This window comes from Ostrea edulis, chromosome 1 (assembly GCF_947568905.1).
Source record: "Ostrea edulis chromosome 1, xbOstEdul1.1, whole genome shotgun sequence".
Taxonomy (NCBI): Eukaryota; Metazoa; Mollusca; class Bivalvia; order Ostreida; family Ostreidae; genus Ostrea; species Ostrea edulis.
This window is the reverse complement of record NC_079164.1, coordinates 55,505,515-55,527,678: the sequence shown is the minus strand read 5'-3', so window position 1 is coordinate 55,527,678 and position 22,164 is coordinate 55,505,515. Positions and strand designations below refer to the sequence as shown.

At 33.9% G+C, this 22,164-nt stretch overlaps 1 protein-coding gene across 2 annotated transcripts in view; it reads left to right on the top strand.

Moving 5' to 3' along the window:
- Window positions 1–1,678: 1,678 nt before the first annotated feature.
- The window catches only part of LOC125664664 (replication factor C subunit 2-like), a 119,080-nt gene continuing 98,594 nt past the window's right edge, over window positions 1,679–22,164 (top strand). The window contains exons 1-2 of one of the 2 annotated variants that reach the window (XM_056154518.1): window positions 1,679–1,820; window positions 9,066–9,177. In XM_056154518.1, the coding sequence (XP_056010493.1) occupies window positions 1,729–1,820; window positions 9,066–9,177 (204 nt within the window). In that variant the 5' untranslated portion in view covers window positions 1,679–1,728. The remainder of the gene's footprint in view (window positions 1,821–9,065; window positions 9,178–22,164) is intronic. The other variant, XM_056154520.1, reaches the window with a different exon arrangement.

Below are 22,164 nucleotides of genomic sequence, written 5' to 3'. Positions count from 1 at the left end.
TACTAATTGTCTTGAAAAAATATTCCATTTTACATATTGCCCTATTTGTTATGGTTTTTTAGTCAAACGCACTAAATCATGTGTTCTGTTTTGGTTCGATGTACGTGTATTTATCGCAAAAAAATAATTCTATTTAAGAATAAAAATAAAAGATACCGTATCTAATTCTTTTTATAATAACAGAAAATATTCAAAATGTATATGATTTTGTTGATATATGATTTTTAACAATGTTTTGATTATTTAAGGTATTCCATGTATAATGAAAGGATAATGAACAATTTTGAAGGATTTAGATCAACATAAAACTTTATTGTTAAATAATGATGGAAGTGAAGCGGATGAAATTCACATGACTGGTAAATGATTAGAAGCTGACCTTTTTGCACTTAAGACTTTTTGGAAGAGTTGTCTGCCCTTTGTAAAAATAAGAAAAATCTAATTTTCTAAAAATGTGTGTGGTCAATGATTAATTTTATTTCATATTTTCATAAAAAGAAAGTGTATGTAACTTTCTACCAAGAGATTAGTATGAATATATAATTTGTTTTTAAAATATTGTAATAAAAGATGCTTTTCCCATATACTTCAATGTTAAATTCTAGGTGAAATATATCAAGCAGTAAACAAAATTTAGAAAATTCCTACCGTGGGTTATTTTTATTTGATGAACCCTTCAAAATGATACCATGATTACAAATATTCCACCATCCATTTATTAGATATGAAATATGGTCATTACACATTGAATACCTTAATTAACAGTTATATAACAAATTCTGAGCTTTAAAATGTGTAAATTTTAATCATTAGAAAATCAAGATAAATTAATTTATTTTTGTACATGTAAAATTGGTCCTTCAAAATTCGTATTAGATATTGTTTTGCTGGGGAAGAAAAAAAATTCAAACCCGAGTTTAGAAAATATAATAAAAATATTTGATTTTAGATACAAATATATAATATTTTTAAAAAAATGTTAATAATAGATTTTCTCTTGAATAATAGAACACCCCCTTGGAATTTCGAAATGGCAGGTTTTTTGGTTTTTTTTATTGATTTGCCCCCATTAACACAACACCCCCCCCCCCCCGGGAAATTTTAATTCACACCTAGGATTTGTTGTTCAAATTTTATAGGCAATGCGGCTTACCTCGCATCAGATGGTAATTAAACTAATTTGCTATGTAAAGGTTTTCACTTTCATCCGAAGTGGAAAATTGGTTATAAATGACCACTTTTGGGGAGGCGACATTTCAAGTTAAAGAATTTATCTATATATTATTGGGTTTTTTTTTTTATTGTGTGGATCAATTTGGACATAAAGATTGCTCCCGAGAAGAATGAAGTTATTCTGTTGGCCGGTTTTGATATTATCTATAAATCATCGATCGCAATCCAGGACCATCGGGAGTCGGGAGTCGGTAATACACTATATAGGCCTGCATGTATATTTTGGAATCATTAAAACTGTGAAAAAGAAGAAATACTTCTAGTAAAACATAAAGATTTATTCAACATCGTTTTCTCTTTTAAATTATTTTTTTTTAAGAATCTTTATAAATCATGCATTTTTAATTGTGTGAATCAATTTGGACATAAAGATTGTTCCCGAGAAGTATGAAGTAATTCTGTTGGCCGGTTTTAATATTATCTTTAAAACATCGCAATCCGGGACCATCGGGAGTCGGGAGTCGGCAGTACTAGATTTACCGCCCACCCAAGAAAATGACTGAACAAGAAATGCAAGTCGACGATGTACCCTTTTCTTCCAAGATTACAACTAAATCAGAGAGTAATCAAGCACATGGTCAACCCTGGTGAGTGTGAATAAATACCATCTATATAACTATAAACTCACTATATAGATATTATCAGAGGTTAGTTGATAATCACGCGGAGAATTAAAGAATAACCGGAATGGCGCCTATTCACCGCAATGGCGGTAATATCAATAATAGTCGATTTATTTGCTCTGCAGCTCATTTGAGGGACATGCATCCTCAAAATTAAAATTATATTTTCATTTATAAAATTGTTTTTTGCATTCCTAATGAAGATTGCTAAATTTTTCGCACTCACCTCAAACATCACTGATGTCTTCTATAAAATGCTCATGTATGCTTACAGGACATTCTCTACCCAGAGTTCCGTGCGATACTCGTGTAAGTGAAGCTAATCTCGTGCACCCAGACACTCTGCTTTCTCCGATGAGCTGGTTGGAGATTTGCGGAGACGGCCAAGTGCCTGGTTGAACGTAGATAGAATGTTCTATCGTTAAAATGATAATGTCCTACGGACCCGATTTAACGATAGAATGCGTCCCATATACCTGCAAAGTAGCAAAATAAAAATCGCACTCAGTACATGTTTCGGTAAAATCTATTCTCTTTAGAGAAGCTAGTGGACAGGCACAGGATGTAGACTGCCTGTCCACTTCTTTAAAGAAAATAGGTAAAATCATGTCACATATCATTAATATACTACCAAAAAAGTTACCTTCACAATTGACTTGCCTTTAATTCCATTTTAATTAGCGTAAAAAGAGAACTAAAACCTACGAGTTTGAATTTCGCTGTGTACAGCTTCCATTTTACCGGAACTTGTCATTGCCTTTAATTAAATAACATGGCTTTCAAACTTTTGTACATAAATACGATCAGGCCTCAACTGGGGAGTTCGTAGTTCCTTGTTCTATCTTGTTGGTAGATAATGTGGTAATTTGGAGCTGTGAAGCGTTATATTTGATCGTTCACAAAGAAAAGTGTTTGAAAAGTTACCGGATTAACAATTGGTCATTATCAAAGTGAAAGTAGAACCGAAAGACGCCCAAGAACATTTTGATAACAAGAATTCTGTAAAACAACTAGTCCAAATAAAAAAAAAATGGCATCAAGTTTAATACTAATTCGAAGAATGTCTATTTTCCAGGGAGCATGCAAATAAAAAAGAATTGAAAATTCCAAGTGCGGAAAAAATGATCGGGTAGGGGCAAATTTCACGGGTCGTTCGGAGTACATCAAACAAATCAATTTTTATTTTAAGCCTGATAGGTAGTCATTCTGTCCAATGGCATGGTTTTATCACGTGATACTTTACATGAGTTAATCAGCTGTGATGATAGCTGATTGTTTTGAAAACACACATTTGCTTGGGTAATTAAATACTGGTCAGTTTACCTGAAGCTATTAAACAGATTTGTGTTCATATGCAAATTAAATATTTTGTTCTCTGTTATTGTTGTTTGTCCAGTCTGATTAAAATCAGACCTCTCACTTCGCTTGATTCGCTGAATGTAAAGCGGAAAGTTTTAACTGTCAGAAAAAATCAAAGTGATTGATCTGGATAAAAAAGGTATAGTCTAGTCAATCTAGCCATATATGAGCAAAACCTCAAACTAATTGCAACAGAAATGAAATTTTGATTATTCATGCAAGAAAACACATGCAAACAACATAATAAAAATCGGCTTTTGTATTACAATGGGAAAATTAGAATTTTGGGGTAAAATGATGTGTTTTTTCATGAAAATCGCTAAAAACTGGAAATTGAAGAAAAAAGGTTCATTTCATGTAACATACAGTAGAAATTAGTTTCATATTTCAAATTTCAACCTGGAAATGTTCGATTAAAACTTTTGACAGCAGAATATATTCTTTCCTTGATTGTAATTTTTGGGTAAAATCTTGCTTTTTTGAATATAATTGTTAGAGATTGAAATTTTAAGAAGAAAACCCACTTTTTTTTTTTATACATTTGAGGCTACCAATAAAAATTGAAGTTAGGATTTATTTTAAAAACTGTTCAACAAGGAAGATATATATATTATTGGCAATATATATGAAAAATGCCATTTTAGTTAGGAAAACCTACCTTTTTCTAAAACAAAAATAATGAAAAACTGGAAATGATAGGAAATGACTGTTTTATAGAAGATATTATATATGACATTGATCTTATAAATTTAAGAATAAAACGTCCAAATGCACAACTATACTTTTCTGCACCAAAATTTATTTTCCCTTTCCGAATTTTGGGCTGAAATCTTCATTTTCCAACAAAAATCGTTAAAAACTGGATTTTGGAAGAAAATACTTTTCCCTGTCCATTAGGCATAAATATGAGTTACCACATGAAGATTTATACATTAAAATAAACTGTTAACACAAAACAAGTGCCCCTTCAAAAATGGTCTGTTAAAGATGACCTACATTTTTGCAGTTACTCCCCTTACATCGGAAGTTGGAGGCGCGCTTACCATTCCGATCCTATGTTTCACATAAATACATGTAGTATTTTAAAACAAACAGTGTATAGTAAAGCTTACGTTACCAAATTCTTTATTAAGCTGAGTTTTAACATTTTGTACTACATCTATGACGAAACAAGGTTCAGTTTCTTTGATTTTATAAAGAAATCTTTAATACGTGCACTTCGTCAAATTCGCGGGGGGGGGGGGGGGGGGGGGGGGGGGGGGGGGGGGCCTAAGGTTGTTCTCTCAGTTCAATTTTACACTTCCACTGTGTACAGTTCACGACAATGCTATTTTTAAAAAAAGAGAAGGGAGGGCAACCAATCTGTCTAAAAATCGACCTCTGTACGTAAAAATTTATCAACTTTGCATTTAATGATAAAAGGGGGTAGAGCCATTGTTGCTACGTGCCTGATAATTATATAAGTGATAATTTGAGTAATTGCAGTACAGTTCAGCTAGTCCATGTTTTTACAAGTACAACGGCTAGTGTCACAATTTGCCTTGCATTTACAGCAAGTAACGTTCAAAAGTTTATCTGGCGCGACTTGTAATTTAGTTTTAACGGATACAAGAATTGCTGAAAGCAGTGATAAGCCCCAATTCGAAGGATCCAAATTAATCATTTCTTTAGTCCCCTCCATGAAAAAAAATTCTTGCAGTGCTCCTCTTCTGCAGCTGTAGTTAGTAGTTAGTGGCAATGACTGAACTTATAAAAATGATATTGTGTTAGACAATACTTCACAAAGCAAATCTCCTATAAGTGTCTCTATGGAATTCCATCGTACAAAGTCGGTGACATCGACACCAGAAGATATCTTTTTCTCTATGGAATCCTCATTTAGGAAGGTGAAGATAATGAACAGTGATCCATCCACTAATGATTTTTATTATTTATAGCGAGCAAAGCTCGCGTCGCTTTGCGATGCGACGAGCTCGCTCCAATGATTACACATACAAGTCACGTGATTTGCTCTTCTTCAGCTGAAAAAAGATGAGTATTACCCATAATGCTTCTGGAAAAATGTCGCCGTCACTGCGGTATACTTCGTTGACAAACCCGTAATTAAAATAATTAGATTGTTTAGAAAGTACCATAAACGTTTTTAAATTCCAGACAAGCTTTCTCATAGCTTCAAACATTTTGTTTTTGCTTGGTTTGAGAGAAGAAAAAACATTACAGCTAATATGACGTCACAATGTAACTGTTTACATCCACCTCGTTATATTTCCTGCGTTAGATGAAGAGGCGGATAAAACGTCTATAAGTCGTGTTGCAAACTTAATGGGCTTCGCTCGTCTCAACGGTCACACCGTACAACATATTATCAATGTTTTATTATCATTATTATTACCCATGAATGACTCCCCAAACCTGAATTTGAAAAAAAAAAAGCAAAATTACTTTACTTACTTAGTTTTATAAAAGTTTTAATACAAAATGCTTGCACAAATGATGAAGATACAAAATAACTGAAACTTTTAACCCTAATGGCTTTCTATACTTTCTTTTTTAACAAACGTAATTCCCCCTTGTAAATTGACACTAATTCTTTAAGATTTCATTTATAATTGATTATTCATAACTTCTAAAGTAAATATTATGTTTCATAATTATGTCTCCCATTCAAAGGGGAGACATATTGTTTTTGTCATTTTTCTTCTACTTCTTCTTCTTCTTCAACCAAATTTTGTCCGGGCCCTAACTAGAGAACCCTTTGACTTTAAGACTTCAAACTTGGAACATAGAAAAACATGAATAGACCATAACTTTAGAACCCTTTGACATTAAGACTTCAAACTTAGAATATGAGAAAGGGGAATGAGGATAGGGGGAATTCCATCAAAATTTTTGACCTTGACCCATTTATAAAGTCATGGTCAATTTTTTATGTCAAAATATAGTCCAGACCAAAAGCTGATTTGACAACCGTTTGACATTAAAACTTCAAACTTGGAATATGGAGAGATGATATGGAAGAGTGCACCAAAATTGTTGACCTTGACCCCTTTCCTCATTCAAGGTCAAATTAAGAAAAACGTGAATTGACCATAACTTTAGAACGCTTTGACATTAAGATTTCAAACTTAGAATATGAGAAGGAGGAAAGGGGGAATTCCACCAAAATTTTTGACCTTGACCCATTTATTAAGTCATGGTCAATTTTTTATGTCAAAATATAGTCCAGACCAAAAGCTGACTTGACAACCGTTTGACATTAAAACTTCAAACTTGGAATATGGAGAGATGATATGGAAGAGTGCACCAAAATTGTTGACCTTGACCCCTTTCCTCATTCAAGGTCAAATTAAGAAAAACATGAATTGACCATAACTTTAGAACGCTTTGACATTAAGATTTCAAACTTAGAATATGAGAAGGGGGAATGAGGAAAGGGGGAATTCCACCAAAATTTTTGACCTTGACCCATTTATAAAGTCAAGGTCAATTTTTTATGTCAAAATATAGTCCAGACCAAAAGCTGACTTGACAATTGTTTGACATTAAAACTTCAAACTTGGAATATGGAGAGATGATATGGAAGAGTGCACCAAAATTTGTGACCTTGACCCCTTTCTTCATTCAAGGTCAAATTAAGAAAAACATGAATTGACCATAACTTTAGAACGCTTTGACATTAAGACTTCAAACTTAGAATGTGAGAAGGGGGAATGAGGAAAGGGGGAATTCCACCAACATTTTTAACCTTGACCCATTTATAAAGTCAAGGTCAATTTTTGATGTCAAAATATAGTCCAGGCCAAAAGCTGACTTGACAACCGTTTGACATTAAAACTTTGAACTTGGAATATGGAGAGGTTATATGGAAGAGGGGTGCACACCACAAACATTTTTGACCTTCATCCACTTACAGTGTCAAGGTCACTCTTTTACATCAAGACTATAACCTGAGAACTATTTGACCTTAGGATTTCAAACTTACAACTTAGAAAGCAGATATTAAGACAAGATGTACTGTACCAAAATCTTTGACCTTGACTCATTTCTTTATTCAAGGTCACTCTTTTACATCAAAGTGTAGTCAAGACTATAACCTGAGAACCCTTTGACATTAGGATTTCAAACTTACAACATGGAAAGCAGGCATTAAGACAAGATGAACTGTACCAACATTTTTGACCTTGACCCATTTCTTCATTCAATGTCATGTTTAAAAAAAAACTTGATGATTTCATAACTAAGATTTGTTTGACATCAAGACTGCAAACTTGTAATATGGAAAGGCAATATTGAGGAGGGGGTGCACATCACCAACATTTTTGACCTTGACCTACTTACGTTGTCATGGTCAGTCTTTTACATCAAAGTATAGTCCAGACCATAACCTGAGAACCCTTTGACATTAGGTTTTCAAACTTACGTGGAAGGCAGATTTAAGACAAGATGTACTGTACCAAATTTTTTTTACCTTGACCCATTCCTTGGAAAGCAGACATTAAGATGCTTGCACTCATTATTGTTGCCCCGGTTATTAGACAATCAAACTTTGAAGGGGAGACATCTGTTTTTTTTTGTAAAAAACAATACCCACTAGTTAAAATTAATTCAGTAAAGGGTCAAACAAAATAATTTGAAGCTTTGTTCCGAAAGTAAGTTCCCCGGGAATGGAAATCGGCAAAGAATATAAGATGCTGAGCAATATTGTATGTATATATAAGGTCTTAAAATCACCTTTTTAATACAACTGTTAAGCTGTTTAATCGCGTTTTTTATTACATACACTTTAGATTGTCGTGTATAACTTTATTCCAATGACTGTCACAGTTAAATTACGTGTACGGTGTGCCATAAACACCACAAAACATCGATGGTTTACTAAAACATTTAAGTCTAAATTTGAAATATTTCCCATTGTCCGATTTTGTCCGATTTTTTGTATGTTGTTAACCACGCTTTTGTTTATTAAATTCCACCGAGTTTGTTTCTGTTGCTATTACTTTGAGGTGATTTGCTAGATTGACTAGACTAGTATATCTTCTTGCAAGATTGCTGCAGAATTGAATGTTGGCAAGAATCAGATAAACAAAGTTTTGAAAAGATAAGCTGAATATCTGGAGGATTTTGAAAATAAATTGGATCCAGAAAGAAAGCGGCGATAACATATAAATATGAGAAATGAAGAAATGATTGACTGGCTGTTTACAGGGCAAACAGGAATAAGAGGCCATCTGTCATTAGTGACCACTTTCATAACTTCCCTAAGGTGGCCTCTTAAAAAGAGGTTTGATTGTATATAGGAAAAAATCTAAACTTGATTCAAATCATCTTTAGGTGAAGGGGATTCAAGTTTGTTGAAATGTAGGGCCATGCCCCCTTGAAAGGGTCGATAATCACAAAAATAAGGTGAGGTCATTTAGATATCTTCTTCTCAAGAACCACTGGGCCAGGAAAGTTAAAATTTACATGAAAGCTTCATGACAAAGTGGAGATTTAAGTTTGAAAAATCATGACGCCTCTGGTTTGCATGGGACCACAATTTTTAATAGGGGATCAAAGTTTTGCATGTACAGGGAACCAAGTTTGGCACAAATGATGAAATTTATTACATGTAATATAAAAGGCCTTTCCCATCTACAAGGTCATATGATAATTAATGAATTTGTAGTCAAATTAGATAATTAAGGTTGACAATTAATGAATTTTTATGCCCCCCTTCAAAGAAGAGGGGCATATTGGTTTGCACCTGTCGGTCGGTTGGTTGGTCGGTAACAGGCTGTCCTATAATTTTTGCAACCAGTATATGTATTGCTATGCAATACTCTTAGAATGCTTGTTTTGTTTATTTTGAAGGGTTGAGAAATACAGACCAGTCAAGCTTCACGATGTAGTTGGTAATGAGGAAACGATAAGCCGTCTTAAAGTTTTTGCCAAAGATGGAAATGTCCCAAATGTTATCATTGCTGTGAGTTTTATACAAATGTTTCTGTAACTTGAACTTCAACATCCATCAAGAGAATAATAGAGATGATAAGTAGTTTTTATATGCCTGTCTTTAGATGGGATGTATTAAGGTGCAATGTTCAATATCAGTATGTCTGTCTGTCCATTCAGGGTTTTCTGTTTCTATTTTCACAATCTAATTAAAATCAGACTTCTTAGATCTGTGGGCCTCCGTGGCCGAGTGGTTAGAGCATCGCGCTCAAAATCACACGGCCTCTCACCTCTATTGGCGGGGGTTTGAATCCCGCTCGCGCCGGTAAGTGGGAAAGTTTCCCAGTTTAATTTCGGAAGGTCGGTGGTCTCTTCCCAGGTACATTATATCTGGGTTCTCTCTTCCACCAATAAAGAACTGGGCGCCACCATATAACTGAAAAATTGTTGAGTGTGGCGGAAAACATCAATCAATCAATCAATCTTAGATCTGTGCCGTATACTCTGCGTAAGAAGATCTGACATAACCCGACTAGGGGGTCATGTCCATGTGAACTTTATGTTAGCCAATCAGTGCGTCGCCTATGCAATTGTCGGTGTTCACAACTCAAGGAAAATGGCTGCGATTGTTTGGTTTGAAAGAAAACACATCACGGCCAGATGTGACGTCACAATGCACGGTTTACGTTGACTGGCGTTATATTCCTCACATTAATTAAGTAAACCATCTTGAAAACTATTCAAATTGTACCCATCCCCATTCATACTAGCTGCAGAACTGTAGCTCTCTGAAAAAATATTTTGACCGAACAGAGAGCTACAGATCCACCCCTTATAAAAACCTTCGATTTACGGTGCACAAAAAGCTGCGCACAGTTGAGGCCTGATATCGTATTCTTGTGTTGCTGTCTCAAATTTAATATCAAAAACTTCTTAACATATTTTCCTACTATACTTGTGTGCAAACATACCTTCAAATATTCATTAAAGCCCCATACGACCCGAAAACTCCCAACTTCAAATGATTTGTTTGTTGACGTAGCCATGTTGGGTAGCCGGGTCAATTCGAACCCTGTTGTTGTTGGTATATATATTCATAAAATTCGTTATAAGTTATATTTTCGCTCTTCATTTATTATCAACACGAATAATTTATAGAAATTAAAAAATATAGTTTTTCTAAAGGTAAGATAAACTCTTGATTAACGAAAATGCTACAAAAGTCCTTAACACGTGTGACAGGGATGGAGACCAGACCAGACTAATGCAAGCCGCATTGCCGGGAGTTTAGCTATTTGAATAATTATTATTTAAAGGAACTGGGATGATATATTATTTAAAATATTTCGCTAAAATATTTGTGGGGATATTAGTTCACATCTAGACGTTATTGTAAAAGTATGGAAATGAACCGGGGTTTGAATTGACCGGCTACCTAACATGGCTGCATCAACAAACGAAATCATTTGAAGCTGGGAGTTTTCAGGTCATATGGGGCTTTAATTAATATTTGAAGGTATGTTTGCACACAAGTATAGTAGGAAAATATGTTAAGAATTTTTTATATTAAATTTATGAGACAGCAACACAAGAATACAATGATATCAGGCCTCAACTGTTCGCAGCTTTTTGTGCACCATAAATCGAAGGTTTTTATAAGGGGTGGATCTGTAGCTCTCTGTTCCGTCAAAATATTTTTTCAGAGAGCTACAGTTCTGCAGCTACATTCATACATAAATCGCAATTCATTTAATTTGGGTGTATTTTATATCGTACGTTTTGTTGTTTGTATGAACGGAATAGATTAGGCATTATTGCAAAAGTTTAGATATAAAATTTTATAGTGTGGAATAAACTTGATGGGAGATGGGAAATAACATATAGGGTTAACTTGTGTTCCCAGTTTCTAGCAACTGGTAGATTTACAAAAAATTTAAGGATAAAATATAATTGAACTTTTAATTATAAATAATGAAATATTGTATTTCCTAACTTTGAATCGAATTATGATGCTTTCATTCTTCTTTAATTAATAACAATATACGTGCAGTACGTATTTAAATGCCACGTTCCCACTTCCTTACAACAAGTAGATTAAAAAAATAATGATAAATAAAATTGCTTGATCAAAATAAAGAATTGTGATTTCCAGTTACAAAATTGATCCTTTTCAAGATTTTTTTTCTTTCAAAATGCACCCGTGACAGTATAGGCCTAGTTGTCAATGATATATCGTATAATAATTTATCTAATCCAACAATAGATTCAATTATAATTGCACTGTTTATCTAAAAAAACCAAACAACACTAATTACAGATGTATAAAGGAATAACATTACCACATAGTGTTTAGACATGCAGCGACCCTGTGTAAACATTATTTACTTGCATTTATGGATTTCATACTTGCTTTCCTCGCTACATTTGGGTCGCTATTTGTATTCACTGGTAACTTAAACATAGGACTTGGGAAAATTTGTCAACATCGAAATAAATGTTGCCCATGGTGAATAAATTAGGCCCCTTAATCCCGAGTTTTAAAAAATATCTAACACTATTTTCACAATAAGTTGATAGACGAAGGTCACATATGACACCACTGTACCATGTGACTAACTAAGTAGACTTTTTGAAATCGGGGCTTAGTTTCAAGTCCATATTGTGGTTAATTATTGCAATATTTCGGTGAACGAACTATTAGAATTAATTACTATAAGCATAAGGAAGACAAAGTGCATATAATTTTGAATACTTTGAAAACATGAGATGTGTCCTTTAAGCAACTCCCTGTCATATGTGACCATATTAAGTCCCCCCCCCCCCCCAAAAGACGTTATCCTATATATTGTACCTGTATTAAACGACCACCTGTCTGACGCGACCAACGACTATGATTTTTACAACCTTTTTGTGTAATTTCACCAAATTTTACCTTTATTTAATGACTGTACATTTTTCGATTACAACACGACTCCTACTTCGATTTCGGTTAAGCATGGAAATTATCGCCCCTAACACTTTCATTTTAAAACCCACAATTCGGCAGTGTTCTGCCCTCTGAACCAATTATTATACACAAGCTGTCAACATGCAGGGTCGTGTGTGGTTAGTTGATAAAACCCGAGTTGTTGTTTTAATATTTAACAAAATCAAGGATCAGGGAATCAAGGCCGGTGTATTTGAAACTGAAGGTGTGAATTTTGACAAACTTTAAGAAGTGTGGGGTAGATCGACAATGAAAATTTACCACTTGTTATAAGATTATGTTCAACAGAGTGAAAAATTAACCCGATTGCAATATAAATCAGGTAAATATTGTGCTTAGGACTGAAATTTTAAATGGAGTATTTGCGATTTTCCTGCATGAGATACTCGAGGTTTCCAGAATCATGACCGGAACTAGCGGCTCACTTTGACATATCCCCAGTATTTGACACATCCGAGTCCCAAGAAAAATGCCTGCATTAGTTCAAAGCTTAAAAGATTTGCTGTGCACAATGGATATTGTAATTTATTTAATGTCTTTCAAATTGAATAACATATTTCCAGCATTTATTGTACAATCGGAGACGCAACACTTCATCACCTGCTTTCTTCCACCAGAGAAGCATTGCATTTTTTTTAGTTACGAGTAGACTATGTATGCATAAATACTCTTTACAACAAAATGTTCATAAGTTTGAGAAAATTTACATGCAGTTCATAAATGAGATTTAAATCTCCTGTAAATGTGTAATATGAAATGCATGCAAATTTTATCATTCTTAAACAGATTAAATGTAATTTTTGATGAATAATAAATTATGATACAACACATTGTTTTCTAGATTTCCAACTTCACTGTATTGTTAATTTTATTTTACAACTATTAAAACCATACTTAATATTCTTAATGATAAATTTCAAATACATGTAAAGTTATTTTTTCCATTGTACAAACTATTTCTGTATATTATTTGCAAAATTTTATGCATTAACTGCAGAAAATAGGCAACCTGTATTAAGAGATCACCTGTCATATGTGACCATTTTTCCATTCTCCATTGGACGGTCTCTTAATACAGGTTTGACTGTACTTTTAAATTCCAAGAGTGATGAAACACTTGAAGCTTAAGGTAGTACTCTACATCGTCATAATGGCTGACTTCCTTTAAAAACATGGATGAAAAAATCGATATCAGCAATATTTGTCTTTTCCTTTTCCATTTAAATACCTAGCCGAGTAAAACTCTCTTTACGGACAGCTTTGGTACCAAACATGAAGGACAAAATATATCGTACCAATGTTAAAACAGCTTGGGTGACTGCTTGGACATAGGTGACTAAAGGTGTTCAATCAAAAAATTGTCCATTGTTTGGACATGCAGCTTGGGTGTTCGTAAATCTCGTCCATTCATACACCGATCAATCCGTCCAGTGATATCGGCCAATTCGACATTTACCTCAGTGAACATTCTAAAATCCCTTGATGTGCACAATTGTCCATTGTTTGGATAAACACGGGAGAACAATTTAAGCGCAATCCACATAAAGAATATAAGGATGCACAAAGATTTCATTTATAACACTAAATCACGTGCACATCAAGGGAGTTTTAATAGAGAATTTTTTCTAGATTTCATGGCCCAAGGAAGTAGTGATACTTTTTCACTAGTATTCAGGTGACTGATAAGGCCTGTGGGCCTCTTGTTTACACAAATTGGTCATTCTTCATGTTGCACTCCTGGCATATGGTACTACATTTTTTGTTGCTCAGATTAAAGCCATATCTTAAGGAGGTATGCTACACCAGAGAAATTTGATGTAGATGAAAAGTGGAGGATATGTACAACAATATTTTGAAGTTGAAAATTTTCAAATTTACTTCATTGAGTAAAAAAATACAGTTTTAGTAGAAGGTAATCTGAAAAAAATTTAAAACCCCTGCTGGACTCGAACCTGCGACCTACAGTTCAGCAGTCAGAATTCAAACCCAATGAGCTACTCGACTAGGTATTTAAATGGAAAAGGAAAAGACAAATATTGCTGATATCGATTTTTTCATCCATGTTTTTAAAGGAAGTCAGCCATTATGACGATGTAGAGTACTACCTTAAGCTTCAAGTGTTTCATCACTCTTGGAATTTAAAAGTACAGTCAAACCTGTATTAAGAGACCGTCCAATGGAGAATGGAAAAATGGTCACATATGACAGGTGATCTCTTAATACAGGTTGCCTATTTTCTGCAGTTAATGCATAAAATTTTGCAAATAATATACAGAAATAGTTTGTACAATGGAAAAAATAACTTTACATGTATTTGAAATTTATCATTAAGAATATTAAGTATGGTTTTAATAGTTGTAAAATAAAATTAACAATACAGTGAAGTTGGAAATCTAGAAAACAATGTGTTGTATCATAATTTATTATTCATCAAAAATTACATTTAATCTGTTTAAGAATGATAAAATTTGCATGCATTTCATATTACACATTTACAGGAGATTTAAATCTCATTTATGAACTGCATGTAAATTTTCTCAAACTTATAAACATTTTGTTGTAAAGAGTATTTATGTATACATAGTCTACTCGTAACTAAAAAAAATGCAATGCTTCTCTGGTGGAAGAAAGCAGGTGATGAAGTGTTGCGTCTCCGATTGTACAATAAATGCTGGAAATATGTTATTCAATTTGAAAGACATTAAATAAATTACAATATCCATTGTGCACAGCAAATCTTTTAAGCTTTGAACTAATGCAGGCATTTTTCTTGGGACTCGGATGTGTCAAATACTGGGGATATGTCAAAGTGAGCCGCTAGTTCCGGTCATGATTCTGGAAACCTCGAGTATCTCATGCAGGAAAATCGCAAATACTCCATTTAAAATTTCAGTCCTAAGCACAATATTTACCTGATTTATATTGCAATCGGGTTAATTTTTCACTCTGTTGAACATAATCTTATAACAAGTGGTAAATTTTCATTGTCGATCTACCCCACACTTCTTAAAGTTTGTCAAAATTCACACCTTCAGTTTCAAATACACCGGCCTTGATTCCCTGATCCTTGATTTTGTTAAATAAACAACAACTCGGGTTTTATCAACTAACCACACACGACCCTGCATGTTGACAGCTTGTGTATAATAATTGATTCAGAGGGCAGAACACTGACGAATTGTGGGTTTTAAAATGAAAGTGTTAGGGGCGATAATTCCCATGCTCAACCGAAATCGAAAGTAGGAGTCGTGTTGTAATCGAAAAATGTACAGTCATTAAATAAAGGTAAAATTTGGTGAAATTACACAAAAAGGTTATAAAAATCATAGTCGTTGGTCGCGTCAGACAGGTGGTCGTTTAATACAGGTACAATATATAGGATAACGTCTTTGGGGGGGGGGGGGGGGGGGGGGGACTTAATATGGTCACATATGACAGGGAGTTACTTAAAGGACACATCTCATGTTTTCAAAGTATTCAAAATTATATGCATTTTGTCTTCCTTATGCTTATAGTAATTAATTATACCCCCCGCAACAAGTTGTGGGGGGGTATACTGGAATCGGGTTGTCCGTCTGTAGACGCAATGGTTTCCGGGCTCTAAAGCATTATCCTTTTCACCTACCGTCACCATATCATACATATGGACTACCCATGGGATGAAGATGTTCCCTATCGATTTTGGGGTTACAAGGTCAAATGTCAAGCGCACTGGACATTGAAGTAGCAATATGGTTTCCGGGCTCTAAAGCGTTATCCTTTCCACCTACAGTCACCATATCATACATATGGACTACCCATGGGATGAAGATGTTCCCTATTGATTTTGGGGTCAAAAGGTGAAAGGTCAAGCGCACTGGACATTGAAGTAGCAATATGGTTTCCGGGCTCTAAAGCGTTATCCTTTCCACCTCAGTCACCATATCATACATATGGACTACCCATGGGATGAAGATGTTCCCTATTGATTTTGGGGTCAAAAGGTCAAAGGTCACGCGCACTGGACATCGAAGTAGCAATATGGTTCGGTTTGTCATGCCATTTGTTTTTTACACTCAGAAAAAAGGTAGTTTATACCTATTACCAACACCCTTTGGGAGATTGGGGTAAGCGGGGGGTATTCTTAGTGAGCATTGCTCACAGTACCTCTTGTTCAAATAGTTCGTTCACCGAAATATTGCAATAATTAACCACAATATGGACTTGAAACTAAGCCCCGATTTCAAAAATTCTAGTTAGTTAGTTAGGTAGTCACATGGTACAGTGGTGTCATATGCGTCTATCAACTTATTGTGAAAATAGTGTTAGACATTTTTTAAAACTCGGGTTTAAGGGGCCTAATTTATTCCCCATGGGCAACATTTATTTCGATGTTGACAAATTTTCCCAAGTCCTATGTTTAAGTTACCAGTGAATACAAATAGCGACCCAAATGTAGCGAGGAAAGCAAGTATGAAATCCATAAATGCAAGTAAATAATGTTTACACAGGGTCGCTGTCTAAACACTATGTGGTAATGTTATTCCTTTATACATCTGTAATTAGCGTTGTTTGGTTTTTTAGATAAACAGTGCAATTAATTGAATCTATTGTTGGATTAGATAAATTATTATACGATATATCATTGACAACTAGGCCTATACTGTCACGGGTGCATTTTGAAAGAAAAAAATCTTGAAAAGGATCAATTTTGTAACTGGAAATCACAATTCTTTATTTTGATCAAGCAATTTTATTTATCATTATTTTTTTAATCTACTTGTTGTAAGGAAGTGGGAACGTGGCATTTAAATACGTACTGCGCGTATATTGTTGTTAATTAAAGAAGAATGAAAGCATCATAATTCGATTCAAAGTTAGGAAATACAATATTTCATTATTTATAATTAAAAGTTCAATTATGTTTTATCTTTAAATTTTTTGTAAATCTACCAGTTGGTAGAAACTGGGAACACAAGTTAAGCCTATGTGCTATTACAAGGTGAAGGTCAATTGGTGTGAGTGTGTATCGAATTTGAAGACTAGAACTGAATGCAAATGCTGTAGGCCTACACTTAACAGTGCTTAGGTTCAATAAAACCATTTTCTTGCAGTTTATCTAGGTCTCTGTCCAAATGTTTTTTTTTTGAAAATATACAGAGACAAATGCTACTGTTTTTTTTTAGTGGCAAATTAAAGTCATTGCGCCAACCAAAAAAAATATCCACGTCTTTTTCTTCACACTTTCCTTTGACAATTGAAAAACTCGGTCTAAATCCTTTATATTGACAGCTAGTACACCCTTAAACAGTACAAAACATCCTATTACAGTGTTATTTACAAGCCATTAATGTGATAATTGGCTTTTTTGTCCATTAAATCTAGTCTGTTTATGAAATGGCTAACAACTGTTTCTTACTCGAGGTCGCATATCACGTCACACATAATGGCACAGAAAATATCGAAGTAATATTCATATCGCAAGATTTCATTGCTTTCAAACTCGAAAACTACACAAACTGCTTCATTTAAAACACGTGTAAAGTAGTTTTAGGCATGAAATGAATTAATTTTGCTGAAAAAATTAGAAAGTTTTAAAAAACATGCGATATATGTCCTTTAATACAGTGGGTCGCTATGGCAGTTTGACTGTATATAGATTAAAGATTTCCAAACAATAGTTTTCTTTTAATAATTATTAATATTTTTATTTTGATAGACAGAAATTTGAAGAAGAAAAAAAACATGATTTTTTTTATGTTGCAAAAAAAGTTTTGCACTCCTGACATTTTTAGCAACATTTTAGGACACTATATATAATTCATTGTTTTCTGAGATATCTCTTAGATTTTTGGAACACACATACACAATATCATGACACAATACAGTGAAACTTCTCTAAACCGGCCGGCTCTTGGACTGGAAAAAACGGCCGGTTTAGAGGGATGGCCGGTATACCTAGAATTTAGCAATTATAGACGTTTTATCTCAATATTCACAAAGTAGGTACTGTTCACTTTCATCTGGTGATCTATGATCAATTATCGGTGGAGATTAAATTAGTCCACTTGTGCCTAGAGGTAATTATGAATTACAAGAAATATTCTCGCTGAAATCATCTAATTTTCAACTGAAAATCTATAACAGGATACATAAAGAAAACACAGAGGCCTATTATTGGAATTCCTCTTACCTATAAAAACTCTGTTTACATTGATCGCTTATGTCATTAACAATTTTGTTTTGACGTTTTTAAAAAGTACAGTAGTAAAAATGAAATTGTAATTTGAATATTTCTTTGGAATTTTAAGTCTGTGGAAACCAAGAAAATTAATCTATCTTTTAATAATTATCATTAACAGTCATGGGTTTGTTCTTTATTAACTACCGCTTATATCCATACGGTAATGTAGTGTAACAATATGGCGTCTGATACTGTATTCATTCGATATGTTCCGAACTGTTTTTTACATTTTGTACAGAATTTGGAAGGGTCTCTTGGATTAGCTAAGTGTCAATTAACACCCTTGACATCACAGGTAAACATTAGAAAATGAAAAGGCCACTAGCGTTTTTCACACCTCCGGTAGATAATTTCCCACCTGGCCAGTTAGTCAGTCAATTTTCACACCTGGACGATCTTGATCTTTCTCTGGCCAAACTTTTCTTGTCTTCAAAAAGTGGCGGGTATGTTAAGGGTAAATTACATATGCTTGTTAACAAATGTACTTTAAAAAGTGGCCGATGTCCGGTTTTCAGGGGTGGCCGGTTTTGTAAGACTTTCTTTGTAAGGAAATGTTAAGATTTCTGCCGGGACTTTGAAAATTGGCGGATATTCAGGGAGAACCGGTTTTCTGAGGGGCCGGTTTGGAGAAGTTTCACTGTATATGGTATCCCTAAAATCACTCAGAGTGTTTGTAAAATTGGTCAAATATGCTTTGCCTCAATTTTTTAAAAAGTCACTCAAGAGTGAGTTTGCATTTCAGCTGGATTGGTGCACCGTCACGTGACCTAGCTGTAGGGCTAGAAATATGTCAAACAGTTTTTCTTACTTTTTTCCGTTACTGATACAGATATCGCCCTGAAATTTAGTCACAGGCTTCGACTCGGAGGAATACAAGTTCTGTTTGCATTTCAGCTGGATTGTAGCACGGTGACCTACTTTAGGGCTAAAAGTAGGTCAAATAGGTATTACCCTGAAATGTAGTCAAACATTAGAAAATAAAGAGGCCACTAGTGTTTTTAATTCCTCTCAGAGAAATACAGATTCAGTTTGGATTTCAGCTTAATTGGTGTACTTTAGGGCCAACTATAAGGTCCAATAGTTTCCTGGATTTCTTCTCATTATGAATACAGATATTGCACTGAAATTTTGTCATCACTGTTCGACAGGCATATATGATGTACCATTTGTGGTACTCTTGTTGTATTTCAGTTTTGAATTTTATCACCCAAAATTCATATGAATCTTCTACTTTGTTTGCTTTACGAACCCTGAGGCTTACCTTACAAAAAGTGTCAAACCCTGTGTATTATTTTTGTTAAATTTGTTTTTAACGTTTGAAAAGTTTTTAGCTCACTTGAACCAACAGCTCAAGGAGCTTTTCTGATTAAAATTTATCCGGCATCTGTTGTTGGCATCGTTGTCGTCTTTAACTTTTCACATTTACATCTTCTCCAGAACCACTGGGCCAATTTCAATTCAACTTGGCACAAATCATCCTTGGGTAAAGGGCAAATGAAAGGCTATGCTCCCTCGAAAGGGGAGACAATCAAGGAAAAGGCAAAAATATGGTGAGGTCATTTGAAAATCTTCATGGGAATATATAGGATAAATCTCTAGAAATCTTCTTTCCAGGAACAACAGGACCATGATTACTCATATTAATATGCAAGCATTCCCAGGTGCAAATTCAAGTTTGTTCAAATTGCTGTCCCAGGGCTGTGGTAGGGTTGGGCCACAAAGTTTTAGGGGATCAAAGTTTTTCATGGGAATATATAAGAAAAATGTTTAAGAATTTTCTCCTCAATAACAGCAAGGCCATGAATACTCATATTAATATGCAATCATCCCCAGGTAGTGCAGATTGAAGTTTGTTGTGACCCCTGGAGGTAGGATGGGGCCACAATAGGAGATCAAAGTTTTAATGGGAATATATAAGGAAGCATCTATAAATATCTTCTTTTAAGAACAACAGAGCCATGATTACTCATATTGATATGCAAGCATCCCCAGGTAATGCAAATTCAAGTTTGATAAATTCAGGGGCTCCAGAGGTAGGGTTGGGCCATAATAAGAGATCAAAGTTTTATATGAAAATATACAGGAAATCAATGAAAACAGATTCTTTTCAAGATTAGCAGGACCACACTAAATCATATCAAAATACTAACATTCCTAAATTGATTAGAATTCTGGACTGTGTATTGTTTTTGTCCTTGTCTGTCTGTCTTAAACTTTAATCTTGTTCATAACTTTTGAATGGTGAGTGATAGAGCTCTCATATTTCATTATGTGCATTCCTTGTTACAAGGCCTTTCTTTTAATTGGTACCAAAGTTTTTCGACCTTGTGACCTTGACCTTTTAGTTTGACCTACTTTTAAGAAAACTTAGCCTACATTATATACTTTCCTGTAAGTTGGTTTACCTATAAGTTGGTTGTAATTTTTAGGTTATTTTGTAGGGATTTGCCATTGACTTGCTCATAAGTCGCTTCAACTTTTTACAAGAATCTGTTGACAATTTCAAATCAATGTTCTAATATGTTTTTATCTTTGTTTCAAATGATACCGATATTTAATCTTTTTCCTCAACAGATAAATTTTCTATCAATTAAATACTCTCATGTATTTACCTGTGTTCAAATAATGTTTTGGGATGTGACATCGGTATTTAACTAAACAGTACCATTTCATTTATTTTGTCCATGTTTTTTAAAAAGTTTTATCCCTTGTCTTATATTTTGAACACTAATCTCAATTTTTTTCCCCACTTTACATGTTCTTCATAACTCTCCCAAGTAATAATAAAAAAAATGTTTTACAATTTTATTTGATAAATACTGAGTCACTATTGAAAAAAAATATTTATAGTTATTATTACAGAGCACATCAATGTATTTGAGTCGACACTGGTGAGTGGTGAGACGGAAAAGGCCACTGTCAGCTAGCACAATCAAGGTGCTCAATATCCAAACCAAATCTATTGTTTTTGGTTTAAACAGGATACTTGATCTCTTATTGTCAATTATCATGGTTACTTTCTTCTCCATTTATCTACACAATTATAGACTCTTAAAACCTGTGCCCCTTACCTGACAATGTGTTTACTTAGTGTCCCGAGAAAACTGGGTAAATGGGATACCATTAATTTCATAAACAAATGAGTTTTTATAGTCAAGAATTATATTCTAGATTATCTTTTAATAATATCAAATCTTTTATCAAAAATATTTTAAACAGTACATATTATGAATATTTCAATATTAAATCAGGTTCGCAATATTCAATTTTACCAATAAATGATAAATTTACAGTAAGTCAAGTTATTGAAAGAATTAGTTATGGAAATGATTTACAAAATAAATTCTATACACTTTAATTATTAAAACATATAAATACTTGGACTATATGCATAATCTTAGAATACATAGATAATGATATGTCCAGACTTGTCAACAATAATCATGGTAATCATCAGAGTTGTATAAAAATACTACTTTACGCTGACAAGATCATCGAAAAATAGCAATCTTTTTAGGACTCGCCAATAAGTCAGACATAAAGTTTTGGACCAAAATTTAACTCACAAAAATCCGACTTATGGGCAAGTATTTATGTGCTAGCCAATATTTGCTGAACTATTTAAGGTAAGGATTTCATATTTTGTGTATAGATTCCTTATGGCAAAATAATTCATTTGATGCCATGATGTTTGACCTTATGACCTTGGAGTTTGACCCAAATTTCAAAACTTTAACTTTGCTTGTAACTTTGAATGGTGAGTCATATATCTTTATTTTGATGTATGCATTTCTTTCTATTGGTACCAA